Source organism: Macaca nemestrina, chromosome 19, assembly GCF_043159975.1.
Source record: "Macaca nemestrina isolate mMacNem1 chromosome 19, mMacNem.hap1, whole genome shotgun sequence".
In the NCBI taxonomy this organism is placed as follows: Eukaryota; Metazoa; Chordata; class Mammalia; order Primates; family Cercopithecidae; genus Macaca; species Macaca nemestrina.
In genome coordinates, this window is record NC_092143.1 from 42269254 (window position 1) to 42284846 (window position 15593).

The following is a 15593-nucleotide window of genomic DNA, read 5'->3' on the forward strand; positions in this document are numbered from 1 at the left end:
CTTGAACTCAGGGCTTCAAGACCAGTCTGGGCAACACAGTGATACCTCTTCTCTACAAAGAATTTAAAAATTAGCTGGGCATTGTGGCACGTGCCTGTAGTTCCAGCTACTCAGGAGGTTGAAGTGAAAGAGTCGCTTGAGCCCAGGCAATCGAGGCTGCAGTGAACAGTGATTGCACCACTGCACCTCCAGCCTGGGTGACAGAGTGAAACTCCATCTGAAAAAAAAAAAAAAAAGAGGCTCAAGAAACAACAACCAGGCCTGGCGGGGTGTCTCATACCTGTAATCTCAGTACTTTGGAAAGCTGAAGGGGGTGGATCACTTGAGGTTGGGAGTTCAAGACCAGCCTGGCCAACATGGTGAAACCCCATCTCTACTAAAAACACAAAAATTAGCCAGGCATGTGGCAGGTACCTGTTATCCCAGGTACTCAGGAGGCTGAGGCAGGAGAATCACTTGAACCCTGGAGGCAGAGGTTGTGGTGAGCTGAGATCGCGTCACTACACTCCAGCCTGGACAACAGCAAGCCCGTCTCAAAAATGAAATGAAAAGAAACAACAACCTGATGTCATGTGGGACCTAGATTGGGTCTTGCTTTGTTTCTGTTTTTTTGTTGTGACTGCTTTTGTTTGTCTGTTTGTTGAGACAGAGCCTTGCTCTGTTGCCCAGGCTGGAGTGTAGTGACATAATCTCAGCTCACTGCAACCTCTGTCTTCCAGCTTCAAGCAATTCACATGCCTCAGCCTCCAGAGTAGCTGGGACTACAGGTGTGTGCCACCACGCCCTGCTAATTTTTTCTATTTTTACTACAGACAGGGTTTCACCATGCTGGCCAAGCTGGTTTCGAACTCCTGGCCTCAAGTGATCTGCCTGCCTCAGCTTCCCAAAGTGTTGGGATTACAGATGTGAGTCACCGTGCCTGGCGGGTCTTGCTTTGAACAAACCAACTAGAAAGGACATTTGGGGAACAACTGGGATAACTGAAATTGAGGTTAGGTATTAGAAGAAATGAAAATGTATCAACATGGTAAAATTGAGATTAACTGGAAAAAAATCAGATTATGAAATAGTATGTACAGTATAATTTCACCTGGTAAGTATATATGTATATACATACATGAAGTATATATCTCACACTATACTAGAAGGATATACATTGAAGGTTAATCTTTTGGAAATATAAGGATTTTATTTTCTTTTTTTTTTTTTTTTTTTTTTTTTGAGACGGAGTCTCACGCTGTTGCCCAGGCTGGAGTGCAGTGGCGCGATCTCGGCTCACTGCAAGCTCCGCCTCCTGGGTTCACGCCATTCTCCTGCCTCAGCCTCCTGAGTAGCTAGGACTACAGGCGCCGGCCACCGCGCCCGGCTAATTTTTTGTATTTTTAGTAGAGACGGGGTTTCACTGTGGTCTCGATCTCCTGACCTTGTGATCCGCCCGCCTCGGCCTCCCAAAGTGCTGGGATTACAGGCTTGAGCCACCGCGCCCGGCCGGATTTTATTTTCTTAATCTGCTTATCTGCTATATCTGACTTTCTACAAAATACATATAAATAATTTTAAATTTTTGAATAATTTTGAATTTTTACTTGTTATTTATTTATTGAGATAGAGTCACTCTGTCACCCAGGCTGGAGTGCAATGGTACGAACTTGGCTCACTGCAACCTCTGCCTTCTGGGTTCAAGCGATTCTCCTGCCTCAGCCTCCCAAGCACCTGGAATTACAGGCACGTACCACCATGCCCGTCTAATTTTTTTTCTTTTTCTTTTCTTTTTTTTTTTTTGAGACAGAGTCTTGCTCTGTCGCCCAGACTGGAGTGCAGTTGCGCGATCTTGGCTCACTGCAACCTCTGCCTCCCAGGTTCAAGCCATTCTCCTGCCTCAGCCTCCCAAGTAGCTGGGACTACAGGCATGTGCCACCACGCCTGGCTAATTTTTTGTATTTTTAGTAGAGAGAGACGGGGTTTCATCGTGTTAGCTAGGATGGTCTTGAGCTCCTGACCTCGTGATCCACCCGCCCAGGCCTCTCAAAGTGCTGGGATTACAGGCATGAGCCACCTTGCCCAGCAACTTTTTCTATTTTTAGTAAAGACAGGGTTTCACCATGTTGGCCGGTCTGATCTTGAACTCCTGGCCTCAAGTGATCTGCCCACCCTGGCCTCCCAAAGTTCTGGGAATACAAGCGTGAGCCACTGTGCCTGGCCAATTTTAAATTTTTAAATAAATAAATTGCTCTGGCTGCTCTAGATGGATTACACAGGCAATCAAGAGTGGAAGCCGGTTGTCTAGTTGATCAGCAATATGCTTTTCAGTATCTGTTTCCCAAGTCTAGGTGGAAGCCAGATTCTTGCTGGAAATGAGGCTTCTCCTTCATGGGAATCCCACATACATGGCCAAAGAGATCTTATGGCTAGGAGCACAAAGTGGGTATGTTAAAGGGCTTGATATTCTCCAGGGTATTTTGTCATCCAACAAAGCTGGTTAGAGATTTGCACAGGTCCACGGAGCTGCTCAGTAGGGGGAAGATCTGGAGGAGTGCTATCCAGCAGCCTAAAGGCAAGGCACCAGCCCTCTTTGAAGTTATACAAGGGCCCAGCCAGGAAAATCACAAGCACACACACATACCCAACATCAGTTAATGACAAGATGAGAAAGAAAATGTACTTTTAAATTTGATCTTAAAATAATTCACACCTCTTAAAAATTATGCAGAATAAGCTGGGTGTGGTGGCTTATGCCTGTAATCCCAGCACTTTGGGAGGCAGAGGTAGGTGGATTACAAGGTCAGGAGTTCGAGACCAGCCTGGCCAATATGATGAAACCTCGTCTCTACCAAAAATACAAAAATTAGCCAGGCGTGGTGGCACGTGCCTGTAGTCCCAGCTGCTCAGGAAGTTGAGGCAGGATAATTGCTTGAACCTGGGAGGCAGAGGTTGCAGTGAGCCGAGATGGTGCCACTGCACTTCAGCCTGGGCAACAGAGTGAGACTCTGTCTAAAAAAAGAAAAAATATATATATAATAATAATAAGCAAACTTTGCAGCTTGAGGAATTAAAGTGTCTCACAAACGGAATGAAATCCCTTAGGAAAGCCTAGTGAAGAAAAATGTCAGCTATTACCCTAACTCTGGGAGGTAAGGGAGAGATAGCCAGGCCGCAGAGAGGAGCAGCCAGCAGCCCAACGTCTGGAGAGGTGAATAAAAGGACTCCAGCCGCCTGAGAAGGGATTACATTTTCTGATTGTTGCGAAAAGAATTCCCCTTTCCTAGCTAGTAAGGCCAATTTCTAAGTGAAGCTCAAAACAGAATTGTATGGGAGGCTCAGAATGAGAAGAACAAAGTAAATCCCTGGCAAGGGATTAAGAGTTTCCTCTCCCCCCACCACCCTACTCTACTGCCTGCTATCCTGGAGGCCCAGGAGCCAATCCTCTAAAGAGAATTCTACGAGGGGCAGGAAGAAGTGGATGATAATGCTGAAAGACAGAGCATTGAATATTCACTCATCTGAAAATCCCCAAAGACATTCCTTTCTGAGAAGATGGTCAGAGTAATCCATACTGGCCAACTGATTTAATGTGCCACACTGACAAACCCTTTCCTAAGAATTTATAGCCTCAACTAAAAACAGTTGTTTGGACAAACTGTCAAACTCCTGCAGGGCCCACTTGACATCTGTCTTTGTCAGGTCAGTGAGGAGAATGGCCATTACTTTGAAAAGGCTAAGGGTTTCTTGTTTCCTGCTGCTCCCAGGAGATCTGCAGAGTAAGCGAAGTCTCAAAGCCTCGGTGGTTACCATTAGGCAGAACCCAATAGAAGTCCTCGGGAGAGCCGTGTTTAAATTCAGCACTTGCCCAAGGCTGGCTAATCGCTGGAGGTCAGGAGTTCCAGACCAGCCCGGCCAACATGGCAAAACCTCGTCTCTACTAAAAATACAAAAAATTAGCCGAGCATGGTGGCAGGCACCTGTAATTCTAGCTACTTGGGAGGCTGAGGCAGGAGAATGCTTGAACCCTGGAAGGGGAGGTTGCAGTAAGCCAAGATTACACCACCGCACTCCAGCCTGGGCAGCAAAGCAAGACTCCATCTCAAAAAATTAACTAATTAATTAATTAATTCAGTGCTTGCTATTCCATTCCCACCTTCTTGGCCTTTGCCTGGATTTCTGCTACAGCTATCCTGATGCTCTGCTTAGAATTCAATCCCGTGTTCCTGGCCTCACCAGTGTACCCAGCCTCAGCACCAGAATAGTCATCCTCAACACAGCTTTCATTGGGTCCGCCTTGATGAGTTCAGGCAGCAGCGAACACGGAATGTGATGTGGTGGATCAATCCCTGAGAACAGAGCCAAAGCTGGGGTGAAGAGAGACAGCTGACCAAGAGACAGACTGCCCGGGGCAGGACAGGAGGGCAAGACTAGAACAGAGAGTACAAGATCACCCGGAAACATGGCGGCCTGGGTAAGAAGCCGGGAAGGCACGAAAATGTGCAGAACTGGCAGCAAGGACCGTGGCAAAGAGCACAGGATTCAAAGGTATTAATAGAACTAGGCTCACATCCTGGCTCTATCCCTTCTGAACCTCAGTTTTCTTATCTGTAAAATGACACATGAATACCTGCTGCAGTGCACACTGCGATGTGCTTCCCAGACACCTCCCAGGAATGAAGGACTCAGTCTCCCTCTGCTGAGAGTGCTGGGTTAGTCCTCTCTGAGGATTGGCTGAAGAAGACTGCCCCACCCAAGGTCACACCTTCTTTCTGGGGCCGCCCACAGCCAATGACCGAACAATAGGGGAGGAACAAATGCCCAGCCCTACCCCCAACGTGAGGCAACTGCGGGAATCTTCAGCTACTGAATCCTCCCGGGGTCGGGGAGTAGTGTTGGGGTTACGTCAGTCCCCTCTTCAGTTCGGCTTCCTGACGCTCTCTTCCAGTGTGGAACGCAGGCGCACGGTTTGCTCTCTGAGTCCGCTTCCTGGGCAGCCCAGCCTGCCACAGCCATCTCATCCAATCATGAGGTTCCGTTAACCTAGTTTTGTTTTGTTTGTTTTTTTATTGTTTATTCTTCATTTGTTTTGAGGCAAGGTCTCACTCTGTTACTTAGGCTGGAGTGCAGCGGCATGATCTCGGCTCACTGCAATCTCCACCTCCTGGGTTCAAGAGATTCTCATGCCTCAACCTCCAGAGAAGCTGGAATTACAGGCATGTGCCACCACTCCAGGCTAATTTTTGTATGTTTTGGTAGAGATAGGGTTTCACCATATTGGCCATGCTGGTCTGGAACTCCTGACCTCAGATGATCTGCCGGCCTCAGCCTCCCAAAGTGCTGGGATTACAGGCATGAGCCACCAAGCCTGGCCTGTGAACTATTAATAGTAAATGTAAAGCATCCAGCCACAACACGTGGTATAGGCTGAGTATCCCTAACCCGAAAACCCGAAATCCGAAATGTTCCAAAATCCAAAACTTTTTGAGAGCCAACATAACACCGCAAGTGGAAAATTCCATACCTGACTTCACATGACAGGTCACAGTGAAAATGCAGGTGCACAACCCAGTTTATTTAACATACCCAAGGAACAAAGACCCTCCTAGTGCCCTTCAGCTGCACTAGGTGCAGGCTGGATGCACCAAGGGCAGGTTCCCCTCAATGATGTCCCACGTGGATCCAAGACCTATGTGCATTATTTATTGCAATTTTTTAACTTATTCTCTGCTCTATGGTATAAAAATATTGAAAGATAATCAAATTATTGAAAGAGGGAAAGTTCTTTTTTGCACAAGTACAATATAAAAAATGCTAATGGAATAACAGAATTACAAAATCATCATTTTTCAACATAATGAATGTAGGCACTGAACTTTAATATCTCCTGAAGCAATCAGATGAAAAGCTGATGAGGAACTTCATAAGGAAGGGGTCACAGCAACAATTCCTGAACTCATTTGCCCATCTTTTTGTTTGTTTGTCTTTGTTTTTAATTTTTGGTTCTGTAAATGGTGTCTGTGTTACCCAGGCTACAGTGAAATGGCATGATCATGGCTCACTGCAGTTTCAGACTCCAAGGCTCAAGCAATCCTCTCACCTTGGCCTCCCAAACAGCTGTGATTACAGGCATGAGCCACTGTGCCAGGCCAACTGCCCAGTGTTAATATCAGTAAAACTGAGACAATCAGATGACATTATGTACACACAAGGCAAAAGGAGAGTCAAAAATAATATAAGTAGTTTATTTGGGCCAAGTTTGAGGATTGCAACCTGGAAGCATAAATTCAAATTGCCTTGAATATATGCTCTGGTTAGCAGCAATTACAAGTGGATTTTTAAAGGAAAAAAGAAGAGGCAGTTTCTAAATTGTTTACCAAGAATTTACAGTAAAATAACACAAGCTAGCCGGGTACGGTGGCTCATGCCTGTAATCCCCGCACTTCGGGAGGCCGAAGCATGCAGATCACAAGGCCAGGATATCGAGACCATCCTGGCTAACACAGTGAAACCCCATCTCTACTAAAAATGCAAAAAATTAGCTGGGCGTGGTGGCATATGCCTGTAGTTTCAGGAACTTGGGAGGCTGAGGCAGGAGAATGGCTTGAACCCGGGAGGTGGAGGTTGCAGTGAGCAGAGAACGTGCCACTTTGTGTGTGTGTGTGTGTGTGTGTGTGTGTCCAGCCTGGGTGACAGAGTGAGACTCCACCTCAAAACAAACAAAACATAAGCTATTGATTGGCAATATGTTGTTTTTGTATCACAAATTCCAGGAACATGAGAATAATGGGTAAGGCAGCTAGTCAGGAAACTACAGGAAAGAAAAGAAAGAACAAAATGTCATTAAACAATGGGCCGTGCTGGGATTACAGGTGATTTGTAATCCCAGTACTTTGGGAGGCCGAGGCAGGCGGATTACAAGGTCAGGAGTTCGAGACCAGCCTGGCCAACATGGCAAAACCCCGTCTCTACTAAAAATACAAAACATAGCTGGGCGTAGTGGTGAGCACCTGTAATCCCAGCTACTCCAGAGGCTGAGGCAGTAGAATTTCACTTGAACCCAGGAGGCGGAGGTTGCAGTGAGCTGAGATCGTGCCATTGCACTCCAGCCAGGCAACACAGTGAGACTCCATCTCAAAAAAAAAAGAAAAGACATACTGCAACTACAAGCTGAACAGAATTAAGAAAGCCTTGAAGACTACAGAAAGTGCCAACAAGCAGACAAACAAACTGAAGGAGTTTTATGGACAAGCGTTATGCCGTTTGGAATGCTATGATGCATGCTTAGCAGTATACAGAGATCTCACCTGAAACTCCCAAGATGATTATGATGAGGAAAGGAAAACAAACCTTTCAGCAGTTGTTACTCCCCAAAGCAATTGGGGAAAAGTTCCAGAGAACTTGGGCCTCCAAGAAGGCACACATGAGCTGTGCTACAACACTGCACGTGCGCTGATTGGACAAGGCCAGCTGAACCAGGCCATGAAAATCCTACAAAAAGCTGAAGATCTTTGCCGCTGTTCATTATCAGAAGACTCTGATGGGACTGAGGAAGACCCACAGGCAGGACTGGCCATCATTCATTGTCAGATGGCCTATATTCTGCAGCTTCGGGGTTGAACAGAGGAGGCTTCGCAACTTTACAGTCAAATAATAAAACTGAAACCAACAGATGTGGGATTACTAGCTGTAATTGCAAATAACATCATTACCATTAACACGGACCAAAACATCTTTGACTCCAAGAAGAAGGTGAAATTAATCAATGCAGAAAGAGTGGAGTTTGAGCTTTCCAAGAAACAACTACAAGCTCTAGAATTTAACAATGCTTTACTTGCTATGTACACAAACCAGGCCAATTAATGTCACAAAATATCCACCAGTTTATAGTCCCAAAGTCCCGAGCATCTCCCACCTGTGTTAATCCAAGCTGCCCAGGTTTGCCTGGAAAGCAGCACACAAAAACAATAGAGCTGCTTCAGGAATTTTCAGATCAATATCCAGAAATGCAGCTGAAATGAAGCTGATCATGGCACAGCTGAAAATTTCTCAAGGTAATATTTCTAAGCTTGTGTAATATTGAGAAGCATAGAGGAGTTAGAGCAGAAACCAGGCATGGTGTCTGTATTCGTGATCATGTATCGCCATGAAGAAGAGATTGATATTGCCATTGAGGTCTTCACACAAACTATTCAGTGGTGTCAAAACCATTAGCCCAAATCTCCTGCTCATTTGTCCTTGATAAAAGAAGCTGCAAACTTCAAATTCAAATATAAACAGAAGAAGGAGGCAATTAGTGACCTAGAATAGCAATAGAAACAAAATCCAAAAGATTTTTACACCCTGGCACAGCTTATTTCTGCTTACTCACTTGTAGATCCAGAGAAAGACAGAGCTCTTTGTGAACACTTGTCATTATCAGAAAGCATGTCTCTAAAAGTAGATGTCAAGGCTCTTGAAAATTCTCCTGGTGCTACAAACATTTGGAAGAAGGGTGGAAAAGTTACTGGAGATGGTCAACAAAAGGGGCAAGGGTGGGGAAATTTGAAAAAGAGAAAAAGACGGGAAAATTGCCTAAGAATTCTGATGCAAAAGTTACCCCAGATCCAGAAAGATGACTACCAATGCAAGAACATTCTTATTACAAGGGAAGAAAGAAGGGTAAAAGTAAGGATCAGATTGGAAAAGGGACCCAGGGAGCAACTGCAGGAACTTCATCAGAACTGGATGCCAGAAAAACTGTGAGCAGCCCACCCACCTCCCCAAGACCTGGCAGTGCAGCGACACTATCTGCCTCTACAAGTAACATCATACTCCCAAGACACAGAAACCTGCAGGGGCTCCAGCAACAAAAAAGAAACAGCAACAGAAAAAGAAGAAAGGTGGAAAAGGTAGCTGGTGATGAGAATATTCTTGTTGCAGGCTGTTTTTTAAACTAGTCTCAGGAATATAATTTTAAACTAGTCTAGGAATGTAATAAAGGTAACACACCAAGAAGAAGAATTAAAAAAAAGAAGAGGCTGCAGTGCGCTATGAATGAACCACCACACTCCAGCCTGGGCAACAGAGAGAGATTCCATCTAAAACAAAAAGTTCATTTAAGTTTTATAGGAAAATCACTGAAGGTTCAAAAGACAAACTATTCACTCAAAAGGAAATGATCTCACAAGGCTTAAATGTCTTCTAATCTAATCCAATGCTGGCTGACAGAATCAAATGTGGTGTGACTATTTTTAATTATAGGCTTGATTTCTCCCTAAAATCAGAGAAAATAGGGTTGGAGTCCATATGGGAAGGAGAAAGAAGGGATAAAAGATGAGGAAGGCAAAGGCCAGATCACGGAAGGCTCTTATATCATCCCCAAATATTTGGAACAGGGGCCACAGGAAAAAAAAAAAAAAAGGAACCCCCAAAAATGACATGATCATTCTGACAGTCATTTTAGAAAAATGACTCTGTCAGGGCCAGGCGTGGTGGCTCACGTCTGTAATCCCAGCACTTTGGGAGGCTCAGGTGGGCGGATCACATGAGGTCAGGAGTTCAAGACCAGCCTGGCCAACATGACAAAATCCCATCTCTGCTAAAAATACAAAAATTAGCTGGGCGTCATGGTGGGTGCCTGTAATCCCAGCTGCTTGGGAGGCTGAGGCATGAGAATCGCTTGAACCTGGAGGCGGAGGTTGCAGTGAGCTTAAATCACACCACTGCCCTCCAGCCTGGGGCCACAGAGTGAGACCTTGTCTCAAAAAAAAAAAAAAGAAAAGAAAAGAAAAATGACTGTCAGGAATATGGAGGATACATTAAAGTGCAGAAAAAAATAGTGCAAGAAGACCACTTAAGAGAATAATCCAGATTTTGTTAAATATTTGTATGTGCAAAGACAAGAAGAGGGGAGTCTCTCATCTTTCTGGTTTAAGATCCTAGGTGTATGGGGAAGTCACCAACCAAGGAAGGGAGAAACGCAGGGTCACCTAGGGATGCAGAGTTTGGTTGCAGAAGCCTGCCTTGGATCCCAGGGCTGCCACTCCCAGCTGTAGCACCTTGGGTTTGTGGGAGAGTTCCTTTTTTTTTTTTTTTTTCTTTTTAACACATTTTTTTTTTCTTTTTAATACATTGTAGCAGCCAGATCAACTTCATCATTTACAAAGGGTTGTCCTAAGGATTACTTGAGGAAATACATGTAGAAACACTGAAAATACTGCCTGGAATCTAGTAAGCTTATAGAATCATTGTCTGTTGTTACTCTTGTCACCATGCGACATAAAAGAGGAACCCGGCTGGGGGATGGGGGGAAGATAAAGAGTTCTGTTTAAGGGCATGTTAGGTTTCAAATAACCTCAGGTCTTTAGGGACCTCCCAGAAAGGATGTCCAGGGAGTAGTTCTCTGTCAGGGTCTAGCTCAGGAGAAAGATGTGGGGCGGGGGTATTATCCGGGAGTTAGCATGCAGTTGAAAGCTCATGTGAGGGGAGGGAATTACCTAGGAAACATCAGGGAATCCAGCATCAGCAATGGAAGTGGAGTGGAGGGGAGAGACTTGGGGCTGAGGTCTCTGACATTGAGGTCAAGGAAGCAGGTGAGCCTAGCCTGGAATCTACTCTCCTGGAGTTTGAACTGCCTAGAGTGGTGGTGCCATGAAATAGAAGACCTAACAAAAGCTAAGTGCTTCACTGACTATGAGGGAATAATCAGAGAGGTGACCTGGGGAAGGAAAAAAGGGAAGAAAATGCCAACAGGTTTTCTCCTCCAGATGAAGATCTAGAAGCAGTGGGAAACAATGAGGACATTGAACCAAACCCTTCAGTTAGTGCATTTTTCACACAGGTTATAACAAAATTGATTGGATGACATTCCCATCCTGAGAATTTCCTGATTACCATAATTACGTCTCATCCTTTCATCTTTTTAATTGACCATTTACAAACCACTTTCAGGGGTACAGGGCCACATAATCAAACCTAACTAATGCCGACGAATAAATAAAATTTTTCTTTCATATCTAATAATACGTAGATGTCCTAGAACTACAACCCTGTTTTTAATTGACTGACATTTAAAGCCTGAAATTTTTATTTCTGTATAAAAAAAGAGAACTTTGAGACAGTCCCTAAGGAGGCAATTCGTTTTCACACGTTTTAAAAACATATTCCACACTCCCTTCCGCCTCCGCTCTCCTCCCTCCTCGGATCTCGTTTCATCAGCTACGAATCTCGCGAGAAGTCAAGTTCTCATGAGTTCTCCCAGAAGCCACCGCTCTTCCTCTTCCCCTAAGCGGCCTGAGGTGAGTGAGTGTCTTGTGTTGTTCCCGGGGCTGAATCCTCCTGCCATCGCCGCCATCCTGGCCTCTGGGGCGTCGGCCTCCAGGTCCCCGGGAGGAGAACTCCCAGAGCTACTAAATCCTCGCTGGAGGCGGTGGTTTCTTATGCGGGGGGACGTGGCGGAGGGCCCAACTTTGGGATCCGGGGCCGGTCGGTCTTTGAAGTCCGCAGAGGGACGTGATGGGCGGGAATGGGACGACCGGGCTCCTTCACTGGTGGAGCCGCCTGTGGTGCGTGCGGACTCCGGAGATCCAGTGTCCAGTGGTGAGTGATGGCCGAATACGCGTCACATTTGTGGCCGCAACGAGGAAGAGTTTTGGGGGAAATAAAGTCGGGTGGAGGCTTTACACATTTCTACAAGAGTGCTGCGTACCGGAGGGTTCTTAACGTGGGTCATAGCCCGAAGGTGTTGGGAGAGACGGTACTACCTGCAGCCCTGACAGCAAAGGGGTTTCTGTAGAGCGGGAGGGAGGAGGTAGAGGGTTGTAGTTGAGTTGTGCCATGCGGATGCGTCGAGTCATTTTACGCCTGGAAGATCCAGCATTGGATTGAAACAGGCTGTATTTTCTTCCAAAGGGTAGACTGGATTGGTGAGGTCCGTGTGGCTACTTTTGTGGAAGCAGTGCTGTAGTTACTGGCAGATAAAAGGGAAGAAAGCCCTGGGTGGAGGAAAGGATGGCTGCGATGATGGCATTTCTTAGGACACCTTTGGATTAATCATGAAAACAACTACTCTCTGAGCAGCTGTTCGAATCGTCTAATACTTGTCTAATAACTCGTATACCGAGTTACTGTAAGTACGTATTGACACAATTACACTGTACTTTCCTCCAGGTAATCTGTGAAAATGGTTCGCTATTCACTTGACCCGGAGAACCCCACGAAATGTAAGTGGACAGGAGATAGATACCTATTTCCTACTTGGGGGTTGGCATAAGATGCCAAAACTTAACCAAAACGTTTTTTATTTTCTAGCATGCAAATCAAGAGGTTCCAATCTTCGTGTTCACTTTAAGGTATGCGATTCATAGTTGTGATCCAACAGTTCCTCATGTTACACTCAAAAAAGGTAGCTGCGGTGATGACTTTCTTAGGACACCTTTGGATTTACCGTGAAAATTAATAAATTCTGAGCGGCCACCTTATATTTAGGCATTGATCATCGGGGTGTAAGGATGTAGGGTTTGTGAAATTGAGTAAAAGTACCAGAAAGACATTTGAAAACCTAGTGTGCAGACCACGATGGGAAATGTTAATGGTACTACATGATGATGGAATAAATGGAGTTTGGGGGTTTTGTCTAGCTTCAACGAAGTTTCCCTGGGTTTTAGTCACAAGGGCTTTTTTTGTTAGTTTGTTTTTTGTTTCTGAGATGGAGTCTTGCTTTGTTACCCAGGTTGGAGTACAGTGGTATGATCTCGGCTCACTGCATCTTCCATCTCCTGGGTTCATGCAGTTCTTCCTTAGCCTCCTGAGTAGCTAGGATTACAAGCATGCACCACCACGCCTGGCTAATTTTTGTATTTTTAGTAGAGACAGCGTTTCACCATATTGGTCAGGCTGGTCTTGAACTCCTGACTTCACCCACCTCAGCCTCCCAAAGTGCTGGGATTACAGGTGTGAGCCACCATGCCTGGCCTAGTCACAAGTTTTTTTTAATTGCCTTGCCCCCAAAGAATAGAAATAACTTGACATTTTGAAAAGCCAAAAATTTCACATTTACTTTAAAAAGTAAACAATGCTTTGATCTAGTTAACCAACACTTTATTCTTCACTCTTAGAACACTCGTGAAACTGCCCAGGCCATCAAGGGTATGCATATTCGAAAAGCCACGAAGTATCTGAAAGATGTCACTTTACAGAAACAGTGCGTACCATTCCGACGTTACAATGGTGGAGTTGGCAGGTGTGCCCAGGTGAGAATTCTTAGTTGCCATTTGAAGAGACAAAATTTAATGGAAAAGTGATGGGATAGGATAAGAATGCCTAAGATCTGTGCTGATAAACCTATTTCTGGTTGCTGTAATGACAGAGGACACCTTGGATTGATGGTGAAATAAACCATGTTCTGAGAAGCCATGATGTCGGATCAAATAGATTCATCTTGGCTGTAATGTTAATTTAAATCAAGGAAAATGACCAATCTCCATTTTCTTTCAGGCCAAGCAGTGGGGCTGGACACAGGGTCGGTGGCCCAAGAAGAGTGCTGAATTTTTGCTGCACATGCTTAAAAATGCAGAGAGTAATGCTGAACTTAAGGTACCCAAACCATTAATATCCTGTGCAACTTGGGTGGTTTAATTAATGTTGGCTGTTCAGATCTATGTCTTTGATTTTAAAATTTTTACCTCCAGTTTCCACGGAACTAAATTATTTCCTTTTTTTTTTTTTTTTTTTTGGAGTCCCTTTATGGCAGAATTCTGTGAAGATCCAGAAGCGTGCCTCTGTGGTCTCTTTAAGCCTAACATTTAGTATTTCTATTTTTCTGCTGTCTTTTTACACTGGAGGTACTTTACCAAGGGCTTTTAACCCTTTTTGTGCCATACACCTTTTTGGTAGTATGGTTAATTATCAAAGTTACTGCCTTGGCAGTGATTAATGTGGTTTGTGACCTGCCTTCATAAAGAAGAGCCATGTTACATTTCGGAAAGAAATTGTTTAAAATTTCAACAAGTGTAAACAATGATAAACTTGTGTTGACAAAACACAAATTTCTCCATTTTGTATATTACCCATTAGCCTTTTGCATTTGAAGGTCTGGGCCAGAACTGAAATTAGGTTAGGTCTGTATTGCTCCAAACCTTGTAAGCCATGCTGAGAAATTCTGTTTATCATCAAGACTTTGAATTGGGTTCTACCTTACCCCTCAGCTCTCCACTGTCTTAACGATTTTTGGGAAGGCCACTCATAGACAATGTATTTAGCACACTGAGTCTGGTGACAATTTAGACACAAAGGTGAAGGCAGACAGTTGCTTAAAAACATGCTGTTTGAAGAATAAAAGGATTGCCTTTCAGAAATGATTTCATTGAGGCAGGACTTTGGAACAAGGCTGGGAATTCATATTTACCAAAGATAGTTTGTGGTGGTTTACTAATTAAGGATGTTCCTGGTTTCATTCTCCTTCCTTTCTTCCCAAGGGTTTAGATGTAGATTCTCTGGTCATCGAGCATATCCAAGTGAACAAAGCACCTAAGATGCGCCGACGAACCTACAGAGCTCATGGTCGCATTAACCCATACATGAGCTCTCCCTGCCACATTGAGATGATCCTTACTGAAAAGGAACAGATTGTTCCTAAACCAGAAGAGGAAGTTGCCCAGAAGAAAAAGGTAAATTAGTAGTTGCTCAGTTTTGTTTGTGATAGTAGAAAGATTTGTGGTTGCTGTGATGACTATCTTAGGACACCTTTGGAATAACTATGAAAGAAAACTATTCTGAGCAACCCTTTCACCTATCTTATTTTGGCTTTTGTGAGTTTGTTTCTTGACTAATAATAAAGGGTAGTTTTATATTCAGTACATCAGGCCTGTATGATTATCTGCTGATGGCCCCACTTACATGTACATAGCCACTTCAAAACCTCTTTTTTTTTTGGATGGAGTCTTGCTCTGTCCCCCAGGCTGGAGTGCAGTGGTGCGATCTCAGCTCACTGCAAGCTCCGCCTCCCGGGTTCACGCCATTCTCCTGCCTCAGCCTCCCAAGTAGCTGGGACTACAGGTGCCACGTCTGGCTAATTTTTTGTATTTTTAGTAGAGATGAGGTTTCACCGTGTTAGCCAGGGTGGGCTCGATCTCCTGACCACGTGATCCGCCTGCCTCAGCCTCCCAAAGTATTGGGATTACAGGCGTGAGCCACTGTGCCCGGCCAAGAAACTTGTTTTCAGTAATTGATCGCATTCAGTTCTTTCAAGTCAAGAACCTGATTGCTTCTGTACACTTCTCTTTATACCTAATGAACTTCTGTTCTGTTGATTTCTACCATTTAAGTATTTTCCCCCTTAGTCCTTAACAACTGCGTTTCCTGCCTCCAGAATAAGCTGAAGTCCTCCAAGATGTACTGTGGGTTTCTCTAAGAAACTTAACACTCTATTTTTCTTTCCCCAGATATCCCAGAAGAAACTGAAGAAACAAAAACTTATGGCACGGGAGTAAATTCAGCGTTAAAATAAATGTAATTAAAAGGAAAAGAATGTTGGTTGTCTTTATTAGTGAACGTATTTCAGGTGTCCTTAGAAGATGAATCAAATGAGAATTTTTAGGATTGGAATTACAAACACAGATTGCTTACCCTGCACC

General features: G+C 44.5%; 2 protein-coding genes, 3 non-coding genes and 1 pseudogene across 12 annotated transcripts in view; 5 read left to right on the forward strand and 1 right to left on the reverse strand.

The window, feature by feature from the left end:
• LOC105489434 (signal recognition particle subunit SRP72-like) overlaps window positions 1–8907 on the forward strand; it is a 35844-nt pseudogene extending 26937 nt beyond the window's left edge.
• LOC105489393 (lipase G, endothelial type) overlaps window positions 1–15593 on the reverse strand; it is a 114104-nt gene that overhangs the window by 97523 nt on the left and 988 nt on the right. For 4 of the 8 annotated variants that reach the window (XM_071085366.1, XM_071085367.1, XM_071085371.1 and 1 more), the window contains exon 1: window positions 4610–4804. The exons of 1 other annotated variant lie outside the window; for it this stretch is intronic. The gene's annotated coding sequence lies outside the window, so the exon portion shown is untranslated. 3 more of the 8 variants (XM_071085370.1, XM_071085368.1, XM_071085374.1) reach the window with 2 other exon arrangements.
• Window positions 11296–15498, forward strand: LOC105489389 (ribosomal protein L17). Its single transcript, XM_024795244.2, has 6 exons — window positions 11296–12182; window positions 12271–12311; window positions 13077–13211; window positions 13456–13554; window positions 14436–14627; window positions 15402–15498. Exons 1-6 carry the CDS (start codon window positions 12143–12145, stop codon window positions 15447–15449), a joined length of 555 nt encoding a protein of 184 aa, XP_024651012.2. The 5' UTR covers window positions 11296–12142; the 3' UTR covers window positions 15450–15498.
• Window positions 11975–12040, forward strand: LOC112427974 (small nucleolar RNA SNORD58). The gene has a single exon (XR_003019766.1). It is a non-coding gene; the product is annotated as a small nucleolar RNA SNORD58 (small nucleolar RNA).
• Window positions 12369–12433, forward strand: LOC112427972 (small nucleolar RNA SNORD58). The gene has a single exon (XR_003019764.1). It is a non-coding gene; the product is annotated as a small nucleolar RNA SNORD58 (small nucleolar RNA).
• Window positions 14678–14741, forward strand: LOC112427973 (small nucleolar RNA SNORD58). The gene has a single exon (XR_003019765.1). It is a non-coding gene; the product is annotated as a small nucleolar RNA SNORD58 (small nucleolar RNA).